The 24,820-nt window shown below is 60.1% G+C and overlaps 2 protein-coding genes across 5 annotated transcripts in view; both read right to left on the reverse strand.

Annotated features, from left to right (window-relative positions):
• Positions 1-525: 525 nt before the first annotated feature.
• TBX2 (T-box transcription factor 2) lies at positions 526-9,906 on the reverse strand. Its single transcript, XM_036268551.1, has 7 exons — positions 9,190-9,906; positions 7,828-8,095; positions 6,696-6,842; positions 5,435-5,511; positions 5,169-5,332; positions 4,099-4,733; positions 526-1,916 (listed from the first exon to the last, which is right to left on the reverse strand). The coding sequence occupies exons 1-7, from the start codon at positions 9,582-9,584 to the stop codon at positions 1,461-1,463; spliced, it is 2,142 nt and encodes a 713-aa protein (XP_036124444.1). The 5' UTR covers positions 9,585-9,906; the 3' UTR covers positions 526-1,460.
• A 7,602-nt stretch (positions 9,907-17,508) lies between these two features.
• Positions 17,509-24,820, reverse strand: part of BCAS3 (BCAS3 microtubule associated cell migration factor) — a 517,634-nt gene continuing 510,322 nt past the window's right edge. For 2 of the 4 annotated variants that reach the window (XM_036268042.1, XM_036268041.1), the window contains one exon: positions 17,509-17,717. In XM_036268042.1, the coding sequence (XP_036123935.1) occupies positions 17,569-17,717 (149 nt within the window). In that variant the 3' untranslated portion in view covers positions 17,509-17,568. The remainder of the gene's footprint in view (positions 17,718-24,820) is intronic. The other 2 variants (XM_036268040.1, XM_036268039.1) reach the window with 1 other exon arrangement.

Genomic DNA, 24,820 nt, shown 5'->3' on the forward strand with positions numbered 1-24,820 from the left:
AAACTGAGGCAGGAAAGGACTAGCCTATTGATCCACACTCCCCACACCTCCAAGAGAGATTAAGATGAGTTACACGGCAGAACTTTCAGGCTCAACTTTGCCAATCTAGTCAACCCCCCTGTCAGGGAGAAAATGTTTCTTTTTGAGGCTCAGAAAGCATAGAGATGGAAAAAGTTCTAGGGCCTGCGGTATTTGGGGGACCGTGGCCAAACCCCTCCTTGGAAGGGAGAGAGGGATCACCCACCTTACCAGCCCCACCTACCCAGAGGCGCTAAAAGGGGATGCGTTTCCTCTAGGGTACCCCAGAAAGGGAGCGGGGAGTCTGCGGAGTGGCTGGAGTGGCCAGCAGAGGGAGCCCGGCCCCCGGCCAGGAACGCGGCGGCCGCCCTGGGTGCAGCTGCCGCCAAGCCGGGTCCAACCTTTTGTCCCCGCCTCCAGTCCCTCCTAGCGCGCTCGCAGCGCCCCAGCCCCGCGCGGCCCACAGAGCGCACAGCGCCTTCACTTCGCTTTGTAGCGTTTTATTGTTTTCTCGAGTTTTATTGTTTTCTCTCGTTTTTTTTTTGTCGTTTCGTCTCACTCCGGAGCGAAAAGTGAAAACCTGAGGTGGAGCCCCCGGGCCAGGCGAGCAAAGCCCGGGCAGAGGGGCCGAGGGGGTGGGGTGGGGGTGGGAGCTCTTCTGGAGGTCGGGGCCTTCTCCTGCAGCCAAGAACCCCCCCAGCCCTGTACAATATAGATGCTCATGTAAAATGAAAAAAAAATTAAATGCTATGAGTTAATCTCTAAATATTATGTACACAGCACTGTACACCTTTGAATAAATTAATACCAATTTGCATATTCTGGGAATCTTAAAGCTTATTTACACAAATTACCATTTATTTCATAAATATCTTTTTTTTTTTTCCCCTGGGGACTCAAGGCAGAAGTGCCACTCCCTCCGCTGACCCAGGAGTGGAAGGGGCATCTGTCTCTTGGGGGAAGGGGGGGAAGGACTAAAAGAACAGGTCCCTCCCAGCTCAAATCTACACTGACCCCAGCATCCCTCATCCCAGATTCTCAAGCGGTCCAGACAGGAGGCCAGAGCATCTGGGGCTCCCTCCGAAGCTCCCACCCATAACCCCTGCACCTTCTGGCTCCTGAAGAGACCGCTGGGCACAGGATGAGGTCTCCCCACTGCGCTGGAGGACCTGGACGATGACCCCGGACGATGCCACCTTGACACTGGAGCAAATCTGGACCGAGTCCAGTGACTCCAAAGCGACTGCGATCCCGGGAGCGGGATTCCTTGTGAGGCCCAGGGAAGCATCCCAGGCCTCCCGCTGGCTGGTCAGGGCTCTATTCTGGCTGCTGCAGCCCGCTTTTGCTCCTTTTCTTAAATAAATACCCATTCTGTGCTGTACAGGTCCCAAGCAGCAGGAGCCGGGAGGCCAGCGTGGCAGCGGAGCAGCTGGGCAGCCCCCTCACTTGGGAGACTCCCTGCCGGGGGAGAGGGCTCGCTGGCTCTCCAGCCCACTCACCAGTCTCTGGATGCTCTGTAGTTCACTGGCCACCTCTTTGGCTGAGCCGCTGGGCGACAGGGCACCGCGGGGCGGGGCCCCCACTTTACGGAGAGCCAGCTCAGGCAGCGGGCTGGGCTCCCGGCTGCCGCCGCCTGCAGCCTTGGAGCCCTCCGCCGCCAGCCCAGTGGTGAGAAGACTGGTGCTAGGCGGGATGGTGACCGGGATCTGGTAGGGGCTGAAGCGCAGACGGGGCCGGGCACTGCCCAGAAAGGGGCTCCGGGAGAGGGAGCCAGCGGCGGCAGCGGCGGCGGCGGCGGCAGCACTGGTGGCTGGCAGAGCGGAGGCAGCTGCCGCAGCGGCTGCCATGTAGGTGTAAGGGTAGGGGAAGAGGCCTCCAAAAGTGGGCATTGGGATTCCCTGGAAGAAACAGAACAACACGAGGGTTAGGCTTCCTGCCCGAGGTGTTCCTTAGGGTGGGCTGGGTGCTGGGGATGGGGCTACAATGAAGACTCCCTGCCCTGCTGTGTTAGGAATAGAAAGCCAGAGCTCACATAACTATAACCTCGAGCAGCCCAGTTAGGCAGGAGCCAGTATGCCTGCAGCCAAACCAGTTAGAAGGGGAGCTCACTTCAAGTTGACACAAAGGCCAGGCACCATCAAGCCCTGTGCCAGTGGGAGTAAGGGGAAGGACATTCTGGTGGCTGAACTAGCACAGGCGAAGGCCTAGAGGGAGGAAACAGGGCAGGCCTGGCTCCAGGTGGCAAGCAGGCAGCTTTCGCTGTCTTGGGAAGTTCTGCTCACTTAGAAGAGTGTCCTTCCAGCCCTGCTATCGGCAGGTGCCCCAAAGGGCTGAGGAAATACAGACGGGGGGGCTTTGTAAATTCTCCCTCTGCCTGCCCACCTGCTCAGAGGTCTCTGCCTGGGCCAGGAGAAAGGCACAGATGCCAATCAGTTTATAAACTGGCCTGAATATTCTATAAAGAACTCCTGGCGGCACCTCAGTGGCAGCTGAGGAAGGAATGCAGTCCTTGCCTGTGGAGAGCACAGTAGCCAGGAAACCCTGGATAAACACCGCCTGAGTCCATGAGGCCCGACTTTTGGATTATCTGACCTTTGAAATAATGGCTCACTCCCCAGAGTATGTGGGTATGGGGAGGAGGGCAGGGAGCTGACTGTGCTGGGCTTCTAGGGAGACTCGGCCCTGGCTCAGGCAGGAAGAGAAAAAGAAGTAGCTTAGTCAAAAATGAAAAAATATCCTTCCTAGAAGGTCAAGACCTACTGGGCATTCAGACCTGGCATCCCAAGTTGGGAGGAGGGAGGTTGGCGTCAGATCTCCTCTTTTGGCTCTGCCTGACTGCCAAGGGTGGGCTACCCTCACTTGGGTACTTAACCACTAGCAGTATACCAAGTGATGCCCCCTGGGTGTTGGATACTCTCACCCTGGCCTTGCACCTGTTGAACAGGTTGTGTCTAGAAGCCGTGACTTCCCCATGACCTTGATGATGCCCATGATTGTTACTAGAATTTGTCTGGGGAGGAGGTATTCACATACATACAGAATCAAGAGTTCAGATTCCACCTCCAGGCCCTGAACTCCATTTTCCAGAAGCTTCCTTGCCAGCTCAGAGCCCTAGGTATGTGATGTTAATGCCTTGAACACTCACTACACACACTCCCACTGACCTCTGTTTAAAACGTATTTCAGAATCTCCTCCTCCCCACTTTAAAAATATTTGCTTCTGAACCAAAGGAGCCTTCTCAGACCTGAACTCCGATTTTCCTTCCCGTAAGATATGATCTCAAGGGTTCAATTTGCCAGAAACCTCAGAGGGAAGAAAATGAATGAAGAGAATCCAAATCTTTCCACAGGGAATATTCCACCCAAGCAACCAAAGAGGCCGCTCTCCTCATCCGATCTCCTTATTTTGCTGCTGGCCACAGTTTAATAAACTCTCCCCTGGGAGCTCAGAATTTCAACCTGGGCCTGGGGAACTGAGCTCCTTTTCCCTGTGATGTGTGGCTGAGGCGGTTAGGAGACCTAAGGTGGGGGGAGGAACTTTGTCAGGTCAGAGGACTTCCTGGAGGGCCTGAAAAAGACATCTGGAGGTGGGTCATTTGGGTGGTCAGTTGTCTAGAAAATATTGCAAAAATGTCCTACTTTCTTTGTCCAGCCATTTTGGCCTTTCAGGGACTGACAGTGAGCCAAGGGTCTTTGTTCCCAAGAAAAATTGTCCAGAGTTTAGGAAAGTGGACCTCACAAAAGCCATGGGCAGCCCCAGTCTGTCAGAGCAGAAAGAATCTAATGGGTGCCTCATTCTATTATATGGTTATAGGCAAAGAAACAGGCCCAGAGAGGGTCAGGGACTTGCCCAAGGTCACACAGGAGTCAGAGGAATGCCCTGGCCAGACCCTGGACCTACACTCTTAGTACCCCTAAACCTAGGTGTACTAGAGAGTGTACATCAGGTCTTTCCAGGACAGAGTCCTTGTCCACTAGAATCTCAGAACACCTACAGCACCCTTAAGCTCTGTGCCCACCCCCGCCACCCACATTGCTCTTCCGCCCTCCATGGTGATGCCACCAGATCACAGGCCTTACCTGAGATGCCAGCATATGCTGGGAGAGGTGGAACGGGAAGGGTGCAGCGGTGCTTGCCGCACTGACGGCGGGGCCCAGCCCGCCTGCGTCCAGCCCGGCGGTGGCCCCGGGCCCGCCGCCTCCGCCATTGCCACCGCCTGCCACCGAGGCCAGCAGGTGACCCATGCCCATGGCGGAGAAGGCTCCAGGGCCCATGGCGAACTGTCCCGGGTGCAGAAAGAGCGGCTGGCTGGCCCCCAGTGGCCCGAAAAACTGCTGCCCATGCAGATGGCCAGAGAAAGCCAGTCCGGGGAGGTGGCCGGCGCCCAGGGGGGATGCACTGTCTGTCTGTACCACCAGCGGTGCCAGGCTGGGCTCCTTGCCCTCACCCGCCTCCTTGCGCCCCTCGTCCTTCCGCCGGGCTTCGGCCCGCTCCTTCTCTAGGCCCCGCAGACCAAACGGGCCGTCCCCGCCGCCCTCCGCCGGCTCCTTGCCCCTCTCTGGGCTGCGCCGCTCCCGGGAGCGCTCAGGTTCGGTCAGGCGAGGGGGGCTGCTGCCGTCCAGGGCCGGGCTGCGGCCTAGCGCTGGTCCCGCGCGCTCCTCGCTCAGCCTCTCGGGTTCTGGGTCGCTGTCTGCGGTGAATGACTTATCCTCGGCTGCAGGGAGAGAGGACGCGGGGTTACAGGATCCTGGGAACACAAGCGCCAAGGCTCTCCCGTTGTCTGGGGCGGGTCCGAGAGCCTTGGAAAGGCCTGCTGTCCGGGAGGGCAAGTCTAATGCCTCTAGATCCTCGTCGGGCAAGGGGCAGTGGCAGGTCACCTAATCCAAGACCCCTTACACACAGTGGGAGAAACTGAGCCCGTGGAATTTCCTTTGCTGCTAGAGTCACCCAGCACAGGGCCCGGAGCCCAGCTCGGAGTCCAGCAGCATATTCGGGCTACAAGGACCATTCGCGGGGGCTCCAGACTGGCAGCCGGGTCCCAGACGCGCTGCTAGCGCTTCCCCTGCCTTAAGGTTAGCCTGACGTCTGCAGAACCAGCCGGTCGCCGAGGACACCCTCCCTTTCCCCTTCCCCTCGGCCCGACCCTCACCTCTGGTCCGATGCAGGCGGAGGGGACTAGTCGCTGCCCCTGGGGACGGCGGCGGTTCCCGCGCGGGGGGAGGGTCGCAAGACGAGGCGTCCGACTCGGCGCCGTCGCGCTCCGGCTTGCAGTGTTCTTCATACAAGCGCAGGGACGGCAGCGTCAGTTGCTTCCTGGGGTGAAGCGGGAGCAGGTCAGAGGGGAGCGCACCCACCCCCACGTCCACGTCCTGCTCTTTCAGGTACCCCCGCGAAACGCGCAGGCGCACCCCTCACCTTTTCTCCCTCCTGCCGTTCCCCGTGTCCCGGAAGCCCTTGGCAAACGGGTTGTTGTCGATCTTCAGCTGTGTGATCTGAGGGGACCGAGGGGGCGGCACCAGGTCAGGATGCGGTTCCTCCAGCCTGGCCTGCGGCACCCTGAGGTCGGTGGCTGCCGGCCCAGAGGAGGGCCTGGGAATGTCCACTTGGTACCCTCCCGCCTGCAATGGGCAGCTCTGAGCCCGATGTGAGGCCGGCGGGCAGGCCTCGAGGAAAGCGACAGGGTCTATCCTCCTCCAAAGCATTCAAGACAGAATCGCTCAACTTGCACACACAGGCCCAAAGCTGTGCGCACAGAGTCCAACTCTGTCCCAGCATGCATACAGGTCCAGGCGCGCAAACAAACCCGGCACCTGAGCAGACACGGACAGACACAGCAGAGCACACGCAGGTCCGTGACACATAAAAGACAAGTCGCACTCACGGGCCCGCACACACACAAGTTCACACAGACAAAACAAGTGCCACAGAACAAACGAATAAACATGCCTCCACACATATCTCGGGCGCCCCAAATGGTGCACGCAAACTTGAGCGTACACATCGGTTCACAAAGACAGAAAAAACTACCATCAGGAAACTTCGGCACTCTCATTCACCAGAGAGTGGTATGCACCGCACCGACCGAATAGGTGGTGCTTTGCTCTTTAGAAAAAGGGAGTAGAAAGGTAGAGAGCTTTGGCTTGAAGGAAAAATCTCTAAGCACCTCCCAAGAGGTCCAGGGCCTGGGCTGGCCCAAAGGCGGTTTGCTTTAGGAGCTGTTTCACCTGTCCCGAACTCTGGCTCCCCCGGGAGACTGACAACTGGGCCCCAGGTTCCTAGCGTAGGGTTCCTAGCTCGGGAGAGCCTGGGCACATTGCCTGGGGCGCTCTCTCTTCATTTAAATTCCCATCCCTGAGCCAAGAAATAAACGAATGAAATGCAAAATTGTCAGCGCGGCCCAGAGTCTCGGCTAATTGCTAAGTAAACATCCCCACCCCGACCAGCGCCCAGCTGTTGCGCGCCCCGGGGAGCGTGTGTGTACACGTCTTGGAATTGGGAGGGAGCCTGGGGGATTTCGGTGCGTGCTGCGTTTACAGAAGAAAGACTTGGTGCTGGGGAGTGGGCTGTGAGGGAGCGGCTTGGGGGCAGAAGTGCGGGAGGATGTGAGTGCAGCGTTGGAGCCTGCATATGTGTGGGGGCGTCGGTCCAGGGGCTGGGCCCGCCACCCACCCCGCACCTTGTCGTTCTGGTAGGCAGTGACCGCGATGAAGTCGGTCTCCGGGAACACGTAGGTGCGGAAGGTGCTGTAGGGCAGCTTCAGGATGTCGTTGGCTCTCACGATATGGAAGCGCGGTTGATACTTGTGCATGGAGTTCAGGATGGTCTGCGGGGAGGTTGCGGGTCAGCCGGCAGCCCCCAGCCTTTGGCCAGCATTTCTAAGCTCTGGGGACCCTACCTCTTTCAATTTCTGTCTCTCACACGGTCTGCTTTCCCTAGTCCTCGCCACCCCCCCCATATTTTTCTCCTGTCTTTTTTGCTTTTTCTCGTTTATAATTATTTTTATTCTATTTTTCCTTTCAATTTTATCATGGTTCCTCTTTCTTTCTCCATTTAAAAATATTTACCCCGGTTGAAGACAAAAATAAAACAAAATAAATACCCTCCACAACTCCACTCTTAACCTCTCTTCCTGGGCTCATTGCTAAGGGCTCCCTAGTAAACCCACAGAGATAGGATTGGGAACTTCTGGGGCTCACCGACTTCCCTAACTATAAATAGGCAGTCCCCATTTGCCCCATGAACTCCTCTCTCCCATTCGATGGGGCCCTGGCTCAGGCAGAAACGGAGAAAACCCCCGACTCCCTCCCTGGTCGGCAGCTGCCTGTGGGAGGAGGGAAGGGAGTCTCAGCCAGGGTATGAAGGGGGTGATTTAACTTTTAAATCTAGTTTGGGGAGAAGAATGGGGACAGGGGTCTTGGGGAAGGGTGAAGACAAGCTGAGATCATGGGCAGGTCTTCCAAGCTCAACACCTAAAGACCAGTGGCTGTACTGTGTAGTTCCAGCCGCACCTGCATCCACTGGTCACCAGGAAGGCCTTTTAGAAGGCCTGACCCAAACCGAGCTGGTGAGCAGCCTGGAACTTACCGCCCCTACCCTGCCATTCCCCAGGATTACAGAGCAGAGCCCTTTGGGCCTGGGCACAGGCCCAGCCGACTTAAGCATTGACAGGGCATTGACCTGGGCAGGGGCACTCTGGGGATTCTGCCAGCGCTCTCCTCTGGGGAATACCCCTGCCTCACTCTTCACCCTGGGCTGCAGTGCTAGGTTGGGTCCCAGGCCCCCCATCCCCAAGCCTGCCCCACACTCACAAAGCCATGTTTGTCGGAGATGTTGTTAGTCAGCTTCAGCTTGTGAAAGGCCACAGGTTTGGCCATCCACTGCTCTCCTGTAGCCGGGCTGTCCGGGTGGATGTACATGCGTTTGGGCATCTCTGGGTCAGCCTTACCGGCCACCATCCATCGAGAATTATGGAATTTATACCGGCAATCATCAGCGGCCACAATGTCCATCAGCAGGATGTATTTGGCTTTCTTGTCCAGACCGCTGACTCGAACCTTGAATGGAGGGAACATCCGCCTGCGAGGAAGGGAAAGGCAAAGAGGTGGTGGGACCCAGCTCTGTCACTGAACTCTCTCCCTGGGCACCCGCCACTGCCTGGGGCTTCCTCATCAGTGTTTCCCTGTGGTCACTGTTCTGCCCTCTTATTGCTGCCTGGGAGACCCCACCTGTGGTTGTTACTCCTGGAAAATCCCATTTCTGCTTGTCAGACCCTCTGTTGTTAAAAGACTGCCTATGGCCCAATGCTCAGATCTGATGACCCTCTTTCACTCTCCTCTGAGAGGAAAGCCAATGTCCAGGAAAGAAATCCAGACCCTCTGAAAAGACAACTGCTCGTCTTGACTCTTTCAGAAATTCATTCAGGGGGTAGACCCACTTGGGACAGAAGCTTCCAGAAATAAATTCGGAGGATGTTTGTTTGGGGAACTGCCTCGCAGTGAACAAGGACCCTGACCTGGAAACTCCAGGGAAGAGGGTGAGACTGAGGCCTGGACTCTGGGTGGCTAAGTCGAAGGGTGGAGGGATGGGGACTGTAGTTTTCTTTTAGCTTTAAGGCCTGGGGCAGTGTGTGCCTCCGGAGCTCCTTGCTCCTAGGCCCCGATGAGGCTCCCGGCCGGGTCAGACCTACGGCTGGGCCAGCTCCACGTTCTCTGTCGGGAACGGAGCGGCCGGCGGGAACCAGCGGGAACCGGCGGGTTCCATTCTGGGCTCCGGGGTCGGAAGAAAGTCCGGGAGACGCTGGATCTCCTCGGAGCTCCAAGCCAGACTGGGAGGCAGGAGAGAGCGAGGCCTCGAGGCTAAGAAGTTGCAGCCGAGACCTCCGAGACCCGCCAGGGCGGAGCCGTGGGGCCTTCTCGGCTTTGGGACTCATAACGGTTGGAACTATTCTTTAGAAGAATGTTTCGTTTTACTTCATTCGAGAGATTTTGATGTTTTAGTTCTTAAAATATCGTTCGGTGGCAAATGAGAAAAATCATTTGGTTGTCTGTGGGAGCTAAGCGTGGCGCCGGGTCGGAACCGGGAGAACCGAGCGGCAGTCTCGGCGCTGGCGGGTGCTGTCGGGTCCCCCAGCCCGCCCGCCCGCGCGCCCTCCGGCCAGCGGGCCGCCCTACCTCCCGGACTTGGTGATGACCATCTCGGTGCCCAGCTTGTGGAACTGGTCCCACAGCTCTTTGGCTTCCAGCGTCACCTTGGGGTCGTCCTCCACCTCGTCCTCGGGCTCCAGGCTCTTAAGCGAGCGCAGATGCGCGGCGGGCGGGTGCGGGCCGAGTGCCGAGACGTGCAGCCCCGCCTCGGCCGCCGCCGCCGCGGCCGCGGCCGCCGCCGCCGCCCCCGCCAGGCCCGGGTCGGGCAGCGGCTTGGCCAGCGCGCCGGGCGGCAGTGCGAGCGCGGGGAAGAAGGAGGGCTGCGCCGCCGCCAGGAAGGCGGACATGGGGAAGTCGGCCGGCCGTGGCGCGTGGAACGGATGGTAAGCCATGGCGCTGGCCGCCAGCGCCGGCTCTCTCATCGGGACATCCGGCCCAGGCGCCTGGGGGCCGGGGCCGGGGGCGCGGGGCTCGGACCCCCGGCCCGGGCGGCGGCGCGCGAGTTTGAAGGGCGACCCGGGTGGCAAGCGCGGCGGCGGCTCCTCCCGCTCCCCGTCCGGCTCACGGCGAGGGGCGCGGGGCTCTGAGCGCGGGGGTGGCGGGGGATCTACGCGGGGCTGGGCTGGGCTGGGCTGGCCCGCTCCGGCGCCGGTGACCACGCGCGACTGGTTAGATCTTGTCGTGATCTCTGGAAAACTGTGACTATCTCACATGTCCTGCCCTGCTCGGATCCCCTGCGCTAACGAGCCAGGCCCCCCTTGATTGCTGATTTTACGCTTTTTGGACCAATTGTGGGTCTCCGGGGGCGGGGTTTTGACAGCTCAGGCCAAGCTCCGGCCGGGAGGGGGGGCCGGGGAGAAGGTGTCGGAAGCCTCAGCAGTAAGAAAACATGTCAACAGAATAAAATATTAACCAATGACGGGCCAGCGGGCCCCGAGACCCCTCCCCCTGCCCCGGCCCCCACCCGGCGCCGGTGCCTGAGGCTGCCTGCGCCGGGACAGGGAAGCGCGGCTGGCCGACCCGACCCGCCGAATGGGCCTGAGGCGGGGGGCGCCCGGGTCTCAGGGCCCTGAGGAAGGACCCCCAGCCGCATGCCAGCCCCAAGTGCAAAGCATTGACACGTCCCGGAGAGGAGAGGGGGCGCCCTCCTCCTGCGCCCGGCAGCCTGGACGCTCTGGCCCGCGCCCCAGCTTGGCCTCCGACCCCGCTCCCAGCCGCGGCGCCGCCCGGGGCCCCTGCACTCCGGAGGGAGGCTGCGGGTGCTGGAAAGAGAGGCCGGTGGGCGGGCGAATCGGGAGGCGCGGGCGGCCGAGGTCCCGGAGCGGAACCCAGGTGGCGGGAGCTGGTGAGTGGAGCGGTGGCAGAGCCCTGGTGGGGCCAACGAGGGCGGGAGCGGGACGCGGGGCCTTGCGCTCGGGAAACGCGGGGACCCCTTAGCCCGCGCCTCCCGTTACAATGGACTCAGGAAGAACCTGGAGTTCTGGGCAAGCCCTGAACTCAGCCTAGTATCGGTCTGTGTCCCGACTCAGCCCTGGGCCTTCTGAGACCCCGGAGATTGAGTTCTCCGGGCCAGGAAGGGAGCGCACCATTCGTCCAGCACAAGGCGGCAACGTGCTGGCCGATCCTTGCGCCCAGATTCTTAACCCGAAACTCAACTAATTTTCGCCGCACCCGGTACGGAGACACAAGTCTCCCTCATCCTAAACACAGGCATCCTCCATCCGCTCTCCGCCCCTTTCCTCGAGTTTCCAGCTCTCGCAAGCTCACATCTCCAAGTCCGGTAGTACAGAGTAGTGGGGGTTGGAATGTCTGTGCGCACCTGTGGTTGAACAACCCCCCCCACCAGGTGGTTGAACCCACTCTTCCTATTCAGTCTTCGTTTTTCGGCAGCCCCAGTAACCTTCACCCCCGCGTGATGTGTGTGTGTTTGTGTGCGTGTGTGTTACACCCTGTGTGGTGGTGCCCTCTGTGCACAGCGGGAACGGCAATTTAAGGTGTGCTCCTAGAGAGTGAAGAGGCCACACACCTGCCTTGACTCGAGCTTGGGCGCCGACACTCAGGCTGATTCCTGGCCGTCTTGTCTCGAAGGACAAGATGGACCACTCACTAAACGTGGGGGACACTCCTGCCCGCACAACCAATATAAGTGCGGGTGAGTTCGGTGTCCCTGTGGTGGGTGCGTACAGCCCACATCCAACAGTGTCCCAGGCAACCCTGCCCATCTGCTGCGCAAATCCAGTCTCAGGGCACCTTGTCGCTGCGCACTTGGGTCTGCACCGTAAAGCCTGATCGCCCCTAGTATTTAGGGTTCAGGACCCGCTGGCGCTGTTTGACCTCTGCGACCATTTTTCTATTTTACCGATCTGGCCCTGGCGCTCTCATGACTCCCCTACCCAGCGTTCAAATGTCCAGAACGAATCTTCGATTTCGAGCTGTGCAGTCTACGCAGCCAGGGTAGGATCCGTTGCAGCTTTGAACAGGAAAAGCCCTGCCGGGTCCAGTTTAGGCAGGATGTGGCCCCTCAGGGAGGGATGTGTGTGGACAGGTTTGCGCAATCCGTGAGGTGACCAGATAATAGCCAGGGCCGCGTTCCTTAGCCGGGAATCTAGGCACGGGCCTGGAAGTCCGTAAATACATTTACAAAGTGGTGTATGTACAAGTATATTTGTACTTGTAAGACTGTGTGTACACAGCTAACTGTGCAATTGAGATATTTTCCTGGGGAAGGTCCGTAGCTGGTCTAGGGATTCAAGATCCAGAGAGTTTGATACAAGCTGGCCTGGGTTATTTGTTTAGGAAACCCAGTGGCGACAGTGCAGCGGCTGCATTTGGGGACCACGACCCCACCTGGCCACAGGAACTGGACCACGGGACCAGCCCTCCAGTGGCCACAGGCTCTTTCTGGGCCGGGGCTCCGTCGTCTGTCCTGTCCTGCCCTCCCGCAACGAACCCAAGTTCTGCTACAGCCACTCTCAAGATTCTGAATCTACCTCCCAGCCAAACTCTCCAGCGAGAAATATTCTTGGCTCATCGAAAACCCGCTCAGGAGACGCTCAGGCGACCCCCGAGCTGCACGGTGCGACGCCATCTCCCGCTCGGCCCCTCCCCCACCCGGGTCTACCCCTCTTCCCAGTCGGTGGAACTGGAGCCTCTGGGGGGTCCCCAGGGCTGAGAGTGCGTGTCTCTTTAAGAGGCCCCGGGGGGCGCCTTGCGAGCCGCCCAGGGCTGGAGGGGGAGGGCACGGGCGGGGGCGGCTGGCGCCAGGCGGCCGAGGCTCCACAACAAAGCTCCGGCCCCTGTCACTTCGCATCGGCCGGGCCCTGCAGACGGGCGGGGGACGCGCGCTCAGCGGCCCCTCCCTCTCCCGAGTGCTCCTGGGCCCCGGCGTCGGGCGGGCGCGGGCCTCCGGCCTCCAGTCCGTTGCACGCGCTCTGTATGTTCCGCGCTTCCGCAATAAGGAAATCCGGCAAAGGCGGCCTGGGTCCGGTGGTGCTGCGGTCCGGAGCCTGGCTGGGCCGCCCGGCAGTCCTTGGCCCCTTAACCTTTTGCGAGGTCAAGAGCCACTGCTAGGACCTTCCCCGGGTTGGTTCCTGCCTGTGTCTTTAGTCTGTGTGACTGGACGTGGATCTGCACGAGCCTGCATGGATGGCTTGAGGATGTGCAGTGGTGTGGCAGAGGGACGTGCGTCCAGGTGCTGGCGCGAGACGGGTATCAGTGCGCAGTCGTATATGGTTGTGCCCAGGCTAAGCTCGGGTGATGTGTGTGGCCCTGAGTGTCACCAGTAGTGGAGGTGCCGTCCCGGTCTTAGCGTGTCGTGTGTGTATGGCGGTGGGGACGGATATACAGAGTTGCTTCCCATCCCAGGTTTCCAGGCTGGACCCGCGCGTCCCAGAGCCTTGGCGCCAGCCAGCCCCGCTTAGCGGCCGGGCCTGGCTCCCCCGCGGTCCCGGGTCTGGCTGGGGTGGGGGCCGCGGCCTTGATGACCCGGGCCGCAGTGGCCGGGCCTGTCCCGTCCACTTAGACAAATTGCGGCTGACAGGCGCGTAGTCTCTCTGGAGTCGCCGCCCGTCCGTCGCCTACCTCCCGACCCAATTACCCTGTGCAGGGTTGGGCCGAGTGGCTGGGGTGGGGTGGGGTGGGGGGCGCGGGCGCGGGGAGAGCGGGAGCCGAGACCTCTTCCCCGCCACGGCGCAGCACCGGCCTTAAGCCAGGATAGGCGGCGGGGCCACCTCTTCCGTCCGGGTTAGTGCCTGAGCAGTCAAGGCCTGTGTGGCGGAGTCTCCAATCTTCCAGGCTGATGCGAGGGCGAGGCCCCAGCCTGGCAGCACAGGCCAGGGACATACCTGGCCCTCTATGGGCGTTGCTCTGCACCTGAGGACGTGTCCTCGCCGGACTTTGGACGACTTCCACAGAGTTTTGGGGATCCTGTAACCCTGGAAGCTCCAGACTATTTGCAGCTCTGGGGTCCTGGTCCAAGAGTCCCAGCTATTGGGTTGGGCCCCCCGGGGTCAGCAAAAGTGAGGTGCACATCTGTGAATCTGCGTGTGCATGGACGGGCACAGGTGTGACATCACGGTGTGGGTGTCTGGCATCTTGGCAGCGTGAACAGACCATGGTGCCTTGTGGCTTCAGAAAGGTGGCAAGGCACAGGAAGGACCCCTAGGACCAGCCCACCTGCTCAGAGAGGGCGGGGCTGGTCTGCAGTAAGTGCTCACTAGGCTCTTGATTGTTTTCTGGCTTTTGAAACCCTTTCGCAGGGAGCGGGCTGGGATTCCTTGGGCAGCTGGGCAGCGCACCACAATCCAGGTTCCAAATGCTTGGAACCCGCCCTCCCTCTCCCTGCTGAAGAGCTACCTGGCCTGTCCTATCAGCCTCCCCGCCTTGAATCATTTGCCCTTTTGACCTGCAGCCCCCCACCCCCACCCTCCAGATGAGGACCCTGAAGCCCAGCGGTGCAGTAATTTACCCAAGGCCACACAGATAAGGGTGCAGAGACCCTGGGATCTTAAAAGAGAGCGAGGTTGAATCTATTCCTTAGAAGGCGCTGATGTCACAGCTGTCCCAGTAGCTACTCCTGCTCACAGAGGAAGGCAACACTGAGACTCCAGGGCACCACCCTCAGGCTGGGCTCTTGTTTTGAATACAAGGTGTACAAGATGCTCTCTCCGTTTGCCCCTAGTTTCCTGCTCTAGGTCTGCAGGAAGGTGGCTGCCTTCTCTGTTACACAGGGACAAGGAACAGTCGGAGGCCCTGGCCATTGTGGTTCAGTTGGTTGGAACATCCTCCCATACACCAAAAGGTTGTTGGTTCGATTCCCCATCAGGGCACATTACCTAGGTTGGGGGGAGGGGCAGGGCAGTGCTCACACATTGGAAGGCAACAGATAGATATTTCTCTCTCTCTCTCTCTCTCCTCTTCTCTCTAAAATCGATAAACATATCCTCTGGTGAGGATTTTTTAAAGCCAGTCAGGGGCAGGAGCTGGAGGTTCTTAGGGCTGGGGCTGGGGGTGAGTGGATTCAAAGGCTTGGATCTTAGGGGCACAGCGCAGAACGGGGCCCTCGAAGGAACCAGCCAGGGCACGTGAGGCTGCAAGGAGGAGATAGGTGTCAGCAGGTTAGCCGTGTGGCTTGGTGACCTTGGGCAAGGCCCTGGCCTTCTCTGGGGCTTGGGCTTCTCCTCTGCAAAATGAGGACCAAATAATGCTCTTTTAGGTACCTTCTAGTTGAGAGATTCTCTAATCTGTGAAAATCAGAAAAATCAACACTGAGAAACCATTTCCAGTTCCAGACGGGCAGCTGCCTGCTTTGGCCTCCACTTGCTTCCAGAGAGGCGGGCAGTAATGTCTGACCCAGTGCTCCTGCACCTGAATCCGCCCGGGGACCGCGGGCCCTTCCTCCAATCAATCCCAGACAGTGCCCTCCCTTCCTGGAGCTGCCACCCCGGCTCCCATCAGCCTCCTGGAAGACCATGAAAGTATTTTTTCCTCCATCAAACTGACAGAACGTCCATAGTAATTTGTCCGCTGAGCAGGTAGTGCTGTGAGAATCAGGGAGGTCACATGGCTTCCTCAAGGTCACGGGGTCAGGCCACAATTAGATGCATGTTCTGATGGCCTCCTAGGTGATGCCATCGTGGAGGTCTGCTGGGGGCGAGGCCGAGACTGCCCTGGGTGTTATCTCTAGAGAAGAGGAGGCTGGCTCTTCCATGGCCAGTGGACAGTAAGGTCTCCCCACCCTGGGACCCGCCTCTCACTTCCAGCTGATTACAGGCTGTGGCAAGGTCCATAACCTCCCCAATTAGTTGGGGGCCAGGCCCCAGGCCCCTCTGATAACCCGAGCTCCAGTGGCAGCCGCCATGGGGCCAGCTTATCTGGCCTCTCTTATCCTTCCCTCCCCCCACATACTCAGAGTTGCCCTGGCTGTGAGCAGATGAATAACCAGATTGTCCTGCAAGCTCAGCCGGCAAGTCCAGCTCTACACCCACCACTTTCCCTGACTGGAGGAGGCCACAGCTGTTTTGCACCCCCTGGAGGGAAAGGGCTGAACCAGGGAGGACTCCTGACTCTAAGCTGCCAGCCAGTTCCCTGCACGGTTGGAGAGGCCCTGGCTCCCCATCTTTGCCCCATCCATGTGCCCTAGGGTGGGTTCAGAGGGGCTCACCTTTCCTAGAGCTCCGGACTCACCCCCAGTCAGCAGCCCGTGGGACGTATGCATGTGCAGCCTGGTGGCACCGCTCACCCATCCCCTTCTGACAGAAACACTGCTCTGGCTGGGGGTGGAGGCTGGGCCTGACACAGCGTCTCCAGTTCAGCCGAAACGGGGGAAGCTGCTGCTCCTCCCGCAGCCCCGCTGGCTGTGCCCAGGCCTCCTGACCTTCCGGCATCCGCACGCTGCCGCGTGGTTTCTCCCCCTGCAGGTTCCCAGGCAGGAGGGACTGGCCTCAGCCACCCTACGCAGGGCCATGCACTCAGCCCACACAACCTGGTGTGATTCAGGTCCCCCTTCTCCCAGCACACCCAGCTGATCAGGTGGGGGAACTAAAGAGTAAATCTCTTCTCAGGTGCCAGGGTTGGCGAGGGTGCCTGTGAAGGGGCAGGGGCCCCCGGAGCTGCGCTGGCCCCTGCTGGACAGTGGGATGGGGAGGCCTGCTTGTTTGTGAGCTCAACTCTTCTGCGGCTGTTACATTAAACTTCGCCCCAAACCACACCTGGCTCCGTGGGTTTCCTTTGATCCTCTCGGGACTTTCTGGGCTCGCAGGGAAGTGGGGACTGGGGCTTATTCTCCTTCCTTTTTGCTCCCCCTGCTCCTGTCTGCTTCCTGCCCTTCAGTTTAGGTCCAGAATGGGGAGAGGAGGGGGCAAAGGTTCCAGCCGGGCTTCATGACCTTCCTTCCATCTTCTGGGTTTGAAAAGCGAGGCCATCAGAAGATGCTGCCCTGAAGAGAAGGCCAGTCTTCATCAGACTCTCCCTCCCCGAACAGCCCACCTGCACATGCCAAGGCCCTGACTGTCCCTAACTGCCACAGCCAGGGAGTGTTGGGCCTGTGGTGGGCCCAGAACTCACTGGCTCTGTAACAGGAAGGAAGGCTGGAGAATGGATTTAAATAAGGCCCCACCCAAATTCCAAAGCAAACATTCCCCTTCTTCCTATCCCCTCAGTGACTCCCCTCCAGCTGCGCCGTCAGGGCCGGGGTGTTGGGAGCAGGGACACATGGTCAGGCCCACAGGACTCTGCTTGGCGCTTGGAGAGGACCCTGACCCCAGCAACTCAGGGATGGACACCAACTGCAGCGTGATTTATTGGACAAGACGTGCACTTTTTGACAGGGCCTCAGTAACCACCGTTTCCTTCACTGAACAGTTCAGGACCAGGGCAAAAGGGCTTACAGACAAGAAAGACAAATCCTTCCCATGAGCCAAAGGGGAAGAGAGAGGAAGGAGGGCTTCTCCTTCCTTCTCTTTCCCTAATACTCTGGGCCTCCGGTCACCCCGTTCCAGAGGGAGGCTGACCAGGGAAGCCGGGCAGTGTGCAGCACAGCCGGGAGTTGGCCGGGGCTGGCCGGTCAGGGTCAAATGCCCGGCCAGGCCATCCATCCTCTCCCCACCCAGGCCCCCCGTGGGTATGGTTAGAAAATACAAAAGCGGATCCAATGCAGGACGTCATGTGCAAACAGAGGAGGGGACGGAGCTGCTTCAGTCTCTCGGCCACAGCCCTGCTGACGGGGGTCAGAGTGCACCAGGGTGCTTCGGAGAAGGGTTTCTTCTCATTCCAGGGAGGGGTGGCTGTCGTCACTAAGCTTGGGGAAGGTGGCTGGTGAAGGAGCAGAGACCGAAGGGGAGGGCCGGAGGAGGGCTTCTTTGTCCAGCAGGTGAGTGGGCCGGCCAGTCAGAAGCAGGTAGCTGGTACCTAAGAGAAGCCGGTAGGGAAGAGGCTGAGGGGCTGACTCTCATTGGTGGGCAGCGGAGATCGGTAGCCGTCGAAGTTTCTTGGGATGCTGCCGCTGGTGGATCCTGAGCTGTTACTCAGAGTCTCGATGCTTCCCTCTCGCTGTAGTTCTGCAAGACAAGGAAAGGGACAGGCCCGGTCAGAGCGCAGTCTGGGACGGGGCTGGGCTGCCTGGCTGGTGGCACCCATCTGGGTCCATTTACCTCCTTCTGCAGGGGGATCCCCACATGCTCCCCAGATAGGACAGGTGGCAGCTGGGGTCCCAGGGAGGCTCAGTGGAGGAGGGAGGAGCTCCCTCGGCTGGAGGGCTCCAGTTGTTCCCCCACTGTGGGAGCCTCTTTAGGCCAGAAGTATGGCCCCCCTGACGATTTGTCCGGACCACACTGTGGACGTGGGCCACGCCTGCGCACATACTCATGCGCAGTCAGCACACGCCCGACTCCAAGAGCCGCTCCTGTCCTGATCTAAGGTCGGGCAGGAGGGGAGGAGCCAGGACACAAGAACGGCAAGCGCTTCCCTGCCTGGAGTGTCCCTACCTCTGCTCCCCTGCGACGCTTCCACCGGCTCAGCCACGCGCTTCGCACTCTCTCTCACCCACACCCTGCACCTGCCGGCCGCCCCGTTCACCTTTGGCACCTCCCGCAAAATGTCCTGTTCTCCTGCAGGAGGGACCTATTCCAATGGAGAGAGGGTTCCTGCTTGCCTGGGGGGCCTCCTTTCTTGCTTCTTCCGAGCCCCCAGGTGTCCTGGAGGCCCCCCATCATGTACATGCTCAGAGTTGGCCTGGGAAGCAAACAGGGAGGCTCCCACCTCCATCTCCACCTCGCCTGGCGGCTGGGCCCCTCTCATTCAGCTTCGGGCACCTGACTTAACTGCCCAACCACCTCTGGACCCAAGACAGGTGCTGGAGTGGTGGGCTGTGAGCAGACTTCCTTGGATGCTGAATGCAAGGAAAGAAGAGGAACTTCTTGGCTTTTTGGAAGTGGCCAGTTCTATCCCCTGTCGGTCCCTCGGAGTGAGTCTGAGACGTGGTGACGCTCCTTCTCCAAGGCACACCTGTCTTGGACTGAGGGGATCTCGCTTGTCCACCTTGGGAGCTCATGATCTCAAAGCAGTCATTTGAAACACAAGGTGTGCTAGAATGTTCCACGTATCAGGTCGGGCTTGAGACCTTTACCTCCAGCCTGCACCCACTCTCAGGCCCCTCCACCACACACGCAGCACAGCTGGCTTTGGTTAGGGACCGGGTCACAGCCTTTACTCCTGGGCTGGCCATTACCAGCCAGCCAGGATCAAGCACTGACCCCCACTCGCTGCAGGCTACCCCCCGAAGCACGGAATAGCAGCAGCTGCAGAAGGGGACGCGGGGGCCTGTGCTGCCCTCCAGAGCAGGCACCTGGGCCCAGGTGTGACGGGCCCCAGGCTGCACCAGCCATGCTGGGAGGGGTGCGCCCCGACACCAGAACCTCTCAGCAGACGGAGGGTGGAAGGAGGGGAGTGTGGATACAGGCTGGGGGCCTGACCGTGGTCCCTGATCTCCAAGAGACCTGGCTGCCCTGCTGGGCCCATTTCTGGGATGATTAAGAGTTATCTAGATGCGGACAGAAAACAAGGTTCCTGCGTGGGCTCTCGCCTTCCTTGTCTCACCCTCTTGGGAGTACAGGCCACTGTGCCAGGAGAGGGTGAGGACGGGAGAGCAAAGGACAGACCCTGGGATTTCCAGATGGAAGCTTCAGACTCCGAGGAAGCTCACTCCATGCCCTTCTTCCCCAGAAGCAAGCAGAGGAGCTGGTGAGAGATCTCGGAGGCCCCATTCGGCTGCAGAGGCCCTTGCCCTCATGCACAGCCATCCCGGCACTAGGGGGCGCTGACAGCAGGGCCAGGAGGGCAGGAGAGGAGCACAGGCAGTAAGTAGCAAGAAAAGCAGGAGCTTCCTTAGGATCTGGACACCAGGCCCAAGGAAGAAAGTCCCCGATGAAGGAGCAGGAAAGGCCACTAGAAAGGGGAAGGTTGGCCCGTTTCCAGAGCTGGGGGACAGGCCCAACGTTCGGATGCAAAATGCCGACACATCCACACTGCCAAGGAAGCTGAGGAGACCGAGCCCGGGGCCCAGCATGGCACCCCCACTGCCCCTTGGCACAGGCCCATAGCAACCCCACCAGCAGCCTCAGTGACCCCACCCCCGAGTCCGAGTGGGCGCACCCATCCCATCCCGTGACAGTGCAGGGACAAGATGAGTTCGCTGCTCTTGGGGGCCAGTTGCAGCCTGGGCCCGTGTTTTCTCTGCACCAGCCAGGCCTGGGCAGATGGAAGTGGGCAGGCTTCGCCCTGGCCCCATGTCCCAGGGTGACCAAACTCTCCTGCATGTGTCTCCCACATGCCTCCCTGGCCTCTTCTCTCCTCTTGGTCAGGCTGTACTTCCCACGTGGATAACTAAGAGCTCCCGTCGATCTCCTGACCTCTGGACACCCCTCTGGACCCACCACCACACCACGGCCAGAGTGGTGTGTCTACAGCACAGACCTCATCTTGCGTCTCCTCTGCCTAGAAGCCTCCACTCCGAACGGTCTGAAGGACAGGTCTAAACTCCTCAGCACTAGAAAGTGGCCTTCCCGTGACCTGCCCCTCACCTCTCTGTCACTTGTCAGTGAACTCGAGGAACCAAAGTGATGAACTTGAGCAGTTCTTCCATCTCTCCAGGCTCCCTCGGCCCCAGAACGCCTGCTCATCTTCCAGAGCCGAGCGCAGTGCCCCCTGCTCTGCCCTCGTTCTGTGGCCCTGGCACAGCTGGCCAGGCCCCACCACACTTGGGACCCGCTAACACACTGCGCCCGTGCGTCCCGTCCAGGTGGCGAGCCCCTCGGGGCCGGCTCTGCCTAGCCTCTGTGTCCCTGGCGCGCAGGGAACGTTCTGGAGGAATGAGTGGCGTGCTGGGGAGAGGTGGTTTCTTCAGCGTGAACCGCTAGTACGAGAACCAGGGTCTGGCTGGTGCTGGCCTCTCTGCCACTGTCGACCCCTCAGACAGAACAGTGGGCGTGTGTGGGCGTGCAAGTGGAGGAGGGGGGCACACACCTCCCGAGTCACCCAGCCGCCCAGCCCGAGCAGCAAGCGGCAAACGGAAATGTGCGCCTTACCTTCCTCCATCCCGAACGCACGCTTTGTTACTGTTGGGTTGCTCACGGACGCTGGGCTGTTGGCATTGTTTTTTTTTTCCTTTTTTTTTCCCTTGTGAAAAGAAAAGCATTGAGGAATCTTTTTGGAAAAGATATGGACAACGATCAAGAAGTACACTGGTCTCTGCAAGCAAGTGGAGAGGGGTACAGAGGTGTGGGGGTGTCACACTGGGAGGAGGGTAAGCTTGCGGCAGAATTCTGCAGTCAAGGGGGACAGTGACATGCATGTGTAGGGGGTGGGGGACCAGTCAGACTTGGGGGAGGTCTCAGGGGTGGAACTGTTGTGACAGAGCCAAGACCCTCCAGCGCGGGGCGGGGAGGGGAGCCGCATACGAGCGCGAGGAGCAGCTGTGGGAGGGGAGCGGGCCTCTGGCCCATGCAGCCGGCAGGTGCCCCGTGCAGGTGGGTGCCAGGAAGGGAGGGGACAGAGACAGGCAGCAGAGTTTTCAGGGACGACTCAGGACCTGTTGACTCAGTGGCCCAGCTTCAGGGGCCCCTCCTCCCCCACTCCCAAGACCCCGGTCTGGGCAGCTGCCCTGCAGCTGAGGTGGATGTAGGGAGCCCAGCAGAAATCTGCCCAGGCTGCAGGATGAGCTGACGCTCTGTGTGGGGAACTAAGAAAGCATCCCCAGAGCCCCCCAGTAAGTCTGTCGATTCTGGCCGGAGAACAGAGCTGGCTGTTCTCCGGACTCGGAGCTAGGCAGGGGGGGAGGAGCTCCCCGAAATGGCTGACCTCAGAAGATAATCCTATTGTGACCTCACATCCTCCAGTAACTCGGTGCACCTGGGAGGGTCCCCACCCTGCAAGTGGCAAAGCCAAGGAAGAGTAGGAAGCCACTGGCCCTGGGGACAGTCCCAGGAGAGACAACTACTGCTGGTGCAAACCCCAGGATGGACATGGCGACAGCCGGGCATCACTAAGACCGGCTCCCAATGCCACTGTGGCTGTGTTCACCCGTTCCCTGCTGGCTCCAACAGGACATGGGCCTGCTGAGCCATGGGCCAGGGTGCGCAAGCCACAGGGGTCGGAGGACAATGGCATGAGCCGCAACTACAAAGGAGGAGCCTTGGCTCTCGCGGAATAAACGAAGGAAGGAGAACTCGATCCTCACACCGCCCTACTCTACAGGGAGCCTGGCCGAGTTCACAGGTGTCAGAGAGGTGGCTGATCTTCTTAGGGAGACGCCACCCTGGGCACGGGGCGTACATGCGGAGGCCGACCCAGGGAGGAGCGGCTCAGTCTGGGCGAGGAGGCGGGAGCGGGGCTGCCACACAGAACAAGGGAGCATCTCCTGTCACCCGCTCCCCGCATCCCACAGTGGACACCACGGCCCTTTGCAAAGCCAGGAGCAGCAGAACCGGCTCCTGGAGCTGTGGTGGGTGCTGATGAGCAGAGCGGGGCTCCACTCGGGGAGGCGGAAGGTACCCCTCTCTGTGGCCTTTCCCTTTGGAATGCTGGTCCCCGAGTGTGCTGCACCCTTGAGGTTCTCCCTGGGCTTGTCCTCTCCCCCAAGCACAGACCCGTCCCTCCCTCGAGGCCACCCTACACCTCAAGGCGGGGGCTTCTGGGGGCAGACTGCCTGGGGGCCTCTCCATGGATCAGTCACTTCGTAAGCACCCTGGTCTCGGTCCCCCAGTTCTCTGGGGAGGGGGTGAAACACTGAGCACACAGGGCCTGGGTGAGCCTTGGGTGGAGCTGGGTAAGCCCAGGTGGGCAGGAGATCCCCATGGAGGGTCAGAAGCAAAGTCCTACATTGGGCTTGACCTCCAGGCCTCTTCCAGGCCAGAGGGCAGTGGGGGCAGATGGCCAGAGACCCCGAGGAAGGCCCTCTGGCCTCTGGTGGTGGGGGAGGGGCCATTGCCGAGAGCCCAGGTCTCAGGACTCAGGACTCAGGGGGAGGCCTGTTTGTGGGACCGGCAGGGCCGGCGAGAAGAGGGTCCCTGCAACCCCTAGTTCAGCCTCAGGCAGCTCGGGCACCTCCCTCGCCACAAAAGGAGCACCTACTGCGGGGCCGCTGGTGCTGCGGCTCCAGCCAGCCCTGCTCTGTGCGCTCAGAGCCTCGCCATGTTGCTCATTAAAGGGATTAGCAGAGCGCTTTATGGGGTCCTGGCTGCAGGCACACACCACAGTCCCAAGCTAACCACCCAAGTGACTGGACCTCAGGGCCAGTCTTACCCTGCTCCCACAGCCTGCCCACTGTGGGCAGGGAGAAGGAGGATGTCCCCACCCGCCAAGGGCCTGAGAAGAGGGAGTGGCGGGGTCTGCCCAGACTGGGGAGGCAGCTTATCCACACGGAGAGGAGCACAAGCTCCAGCCTCTGCCTCCTGGGAGACGTTAAGCAGGTCACTCAGCATCTCTGTGCCTCTGTGTCCTGCGTGTGAGAATAACGAGGTCCGTTTCATAGTGAGGGTGTAAGAATTAAATTCAATAATGCATGTAGTCTGCGTCCGAGCGCAGCTTCCAGGCAGCAAACTGAGTTCTGTTACTGTTGCGATCGTGTTAGTGATTGCGATTATCCACAGGACCTCGGGTCCCTCTCCACCTTCCCTCCCCAGCAGGTGTCTCTGCCATCCAGCCCCCCAGCAGCTTGCCCTCCACCGGACCTTGCAAAAGATTCTTTTTAATCAAGAAATGGCCCGTGGAGGAAGATGGCAGATATGTGTTTATAGCTTTTTATTTCCCTGCTTGCCTCTTTGTAAATACCCTCTTCCAAGCTGGAAAATAAATTTCCAACCCTGTCGACGTGCATCGATTTTTCCCTCCTGCGTCCACCTCCCGGTCCTCCCCTGTCAGCAGAGTCTGTGGTTAAACCCCTAGCTTGGGCTGGGCTCCGTGGTACCCCAGGGGAGTGGGTGGTCCCAGGGCACAGAGGAGCTCCATCTTGCCCAGCGCCTGGCTCAGAGGAGGTTTGCAAACAGAAACAGTTTCTGCTGTGAGGGTTCTTGGCCAGGGAGTCAGGTGGGGGTGGGGGTAGGGTCGTCTGACCAGGTTAGGAATTTTCAGCATCTTCCCGGGATGGGCTATCTGGAGAGGAGACCAGAGGACCTCGGAATTGCTGCAGGTTCAGCAAATGGATCCACATGGGGTCTGCGCCAAGCAATGAATTTGGCCGGCAAGGGGCCTGCCAACAGGGCCTGGGATCAGCTGTGCAAATGGCTTGTGGAGAGAGCTGAGGAGGGGGCTGGAATGCACCCCACAGGGCTCAGCAGGACGGGCCGCTCCCTGGTGCCAAACCGGAAAGATGGCCCAGGTGCCAACTAGGAGGTGGCCCTGGAGGACAGCAGCCCTGGGCCTGGCAATGCCACCCTCTCCTGCCGAGTGTGGCTGAGGCCACAGAGGTCTGTTCAGGGAGACAGAGTTGGAGTTGGCCGAGAAGGCTTCTAGAAACCTGGACAGCCCTGTCGGACCACACTCTGGGCTGGAGGCACCCTCAGCCCAGGGCTCTTGCCAGAGGTTAAAAGGGCAGCGTTAAAGGAGGCAGCCTGTGGGGAGGCCTTGCTTTTCTTCGCACACAGGCTCGCACGAGGCCCACAGACCAGGAATCCTCTCTGCCCAGCATGGAGGGCTTGGGGGCTGGGCGCTGGGTCCGCCCAAGGACCACTTGTCCCCTCCAGCAGGGTTTCTGCTTCCTTCCCAGGCAAGCTTGTGGAAGGAAGGAGGGCAGTTTCTCGAAGCTGAGGGGCTGAGGATGAAAGGCTCCTCCACACTCAGATCACAGGAGTCCTGCTGGGGCTGATGGAATCTGGGAGCCGATGAGAAGCAGGGCCGCTCTGGCCTGGTTATCTCTGGGCTTAACACCTACGTCTGAGCACAGAGCCCTGGCTGCTGACGCTGACGCCACCCACTTCTGGTGATCTCACCGAACACAGCCCGGGGCTCCTGGGAGCAGGGCCTGGCCCACACCTCCCTCCCCTCTGGAGTCTCCTTCACCCCCAAGGGATCCCTCAGTGTGCCTCCCTTCCTCCTTGCCCAGCTCTTGCTCCTGACCCGCAGGTACTGAGACCACTTCGCCTGTCCTGCCCCCACCCTCGTCCCCTCT

The sequence above is a fragment of the Molossus molossus genome, unplaced genomic scaffold, assembly GCF_014108415.1.
Source record: "Molossus molossus isolate mMolMol1 unplaced genomic scaffold, mMolMol1.p scaffold_m16_p_19, whole genome shotgun sequence".
NCBI classification, from domain to species: Eukaryota; Metazoa; Chordata; class Mammalia; order Chiroptera; family Molossidae; genus Molossus; species Molossus molossus.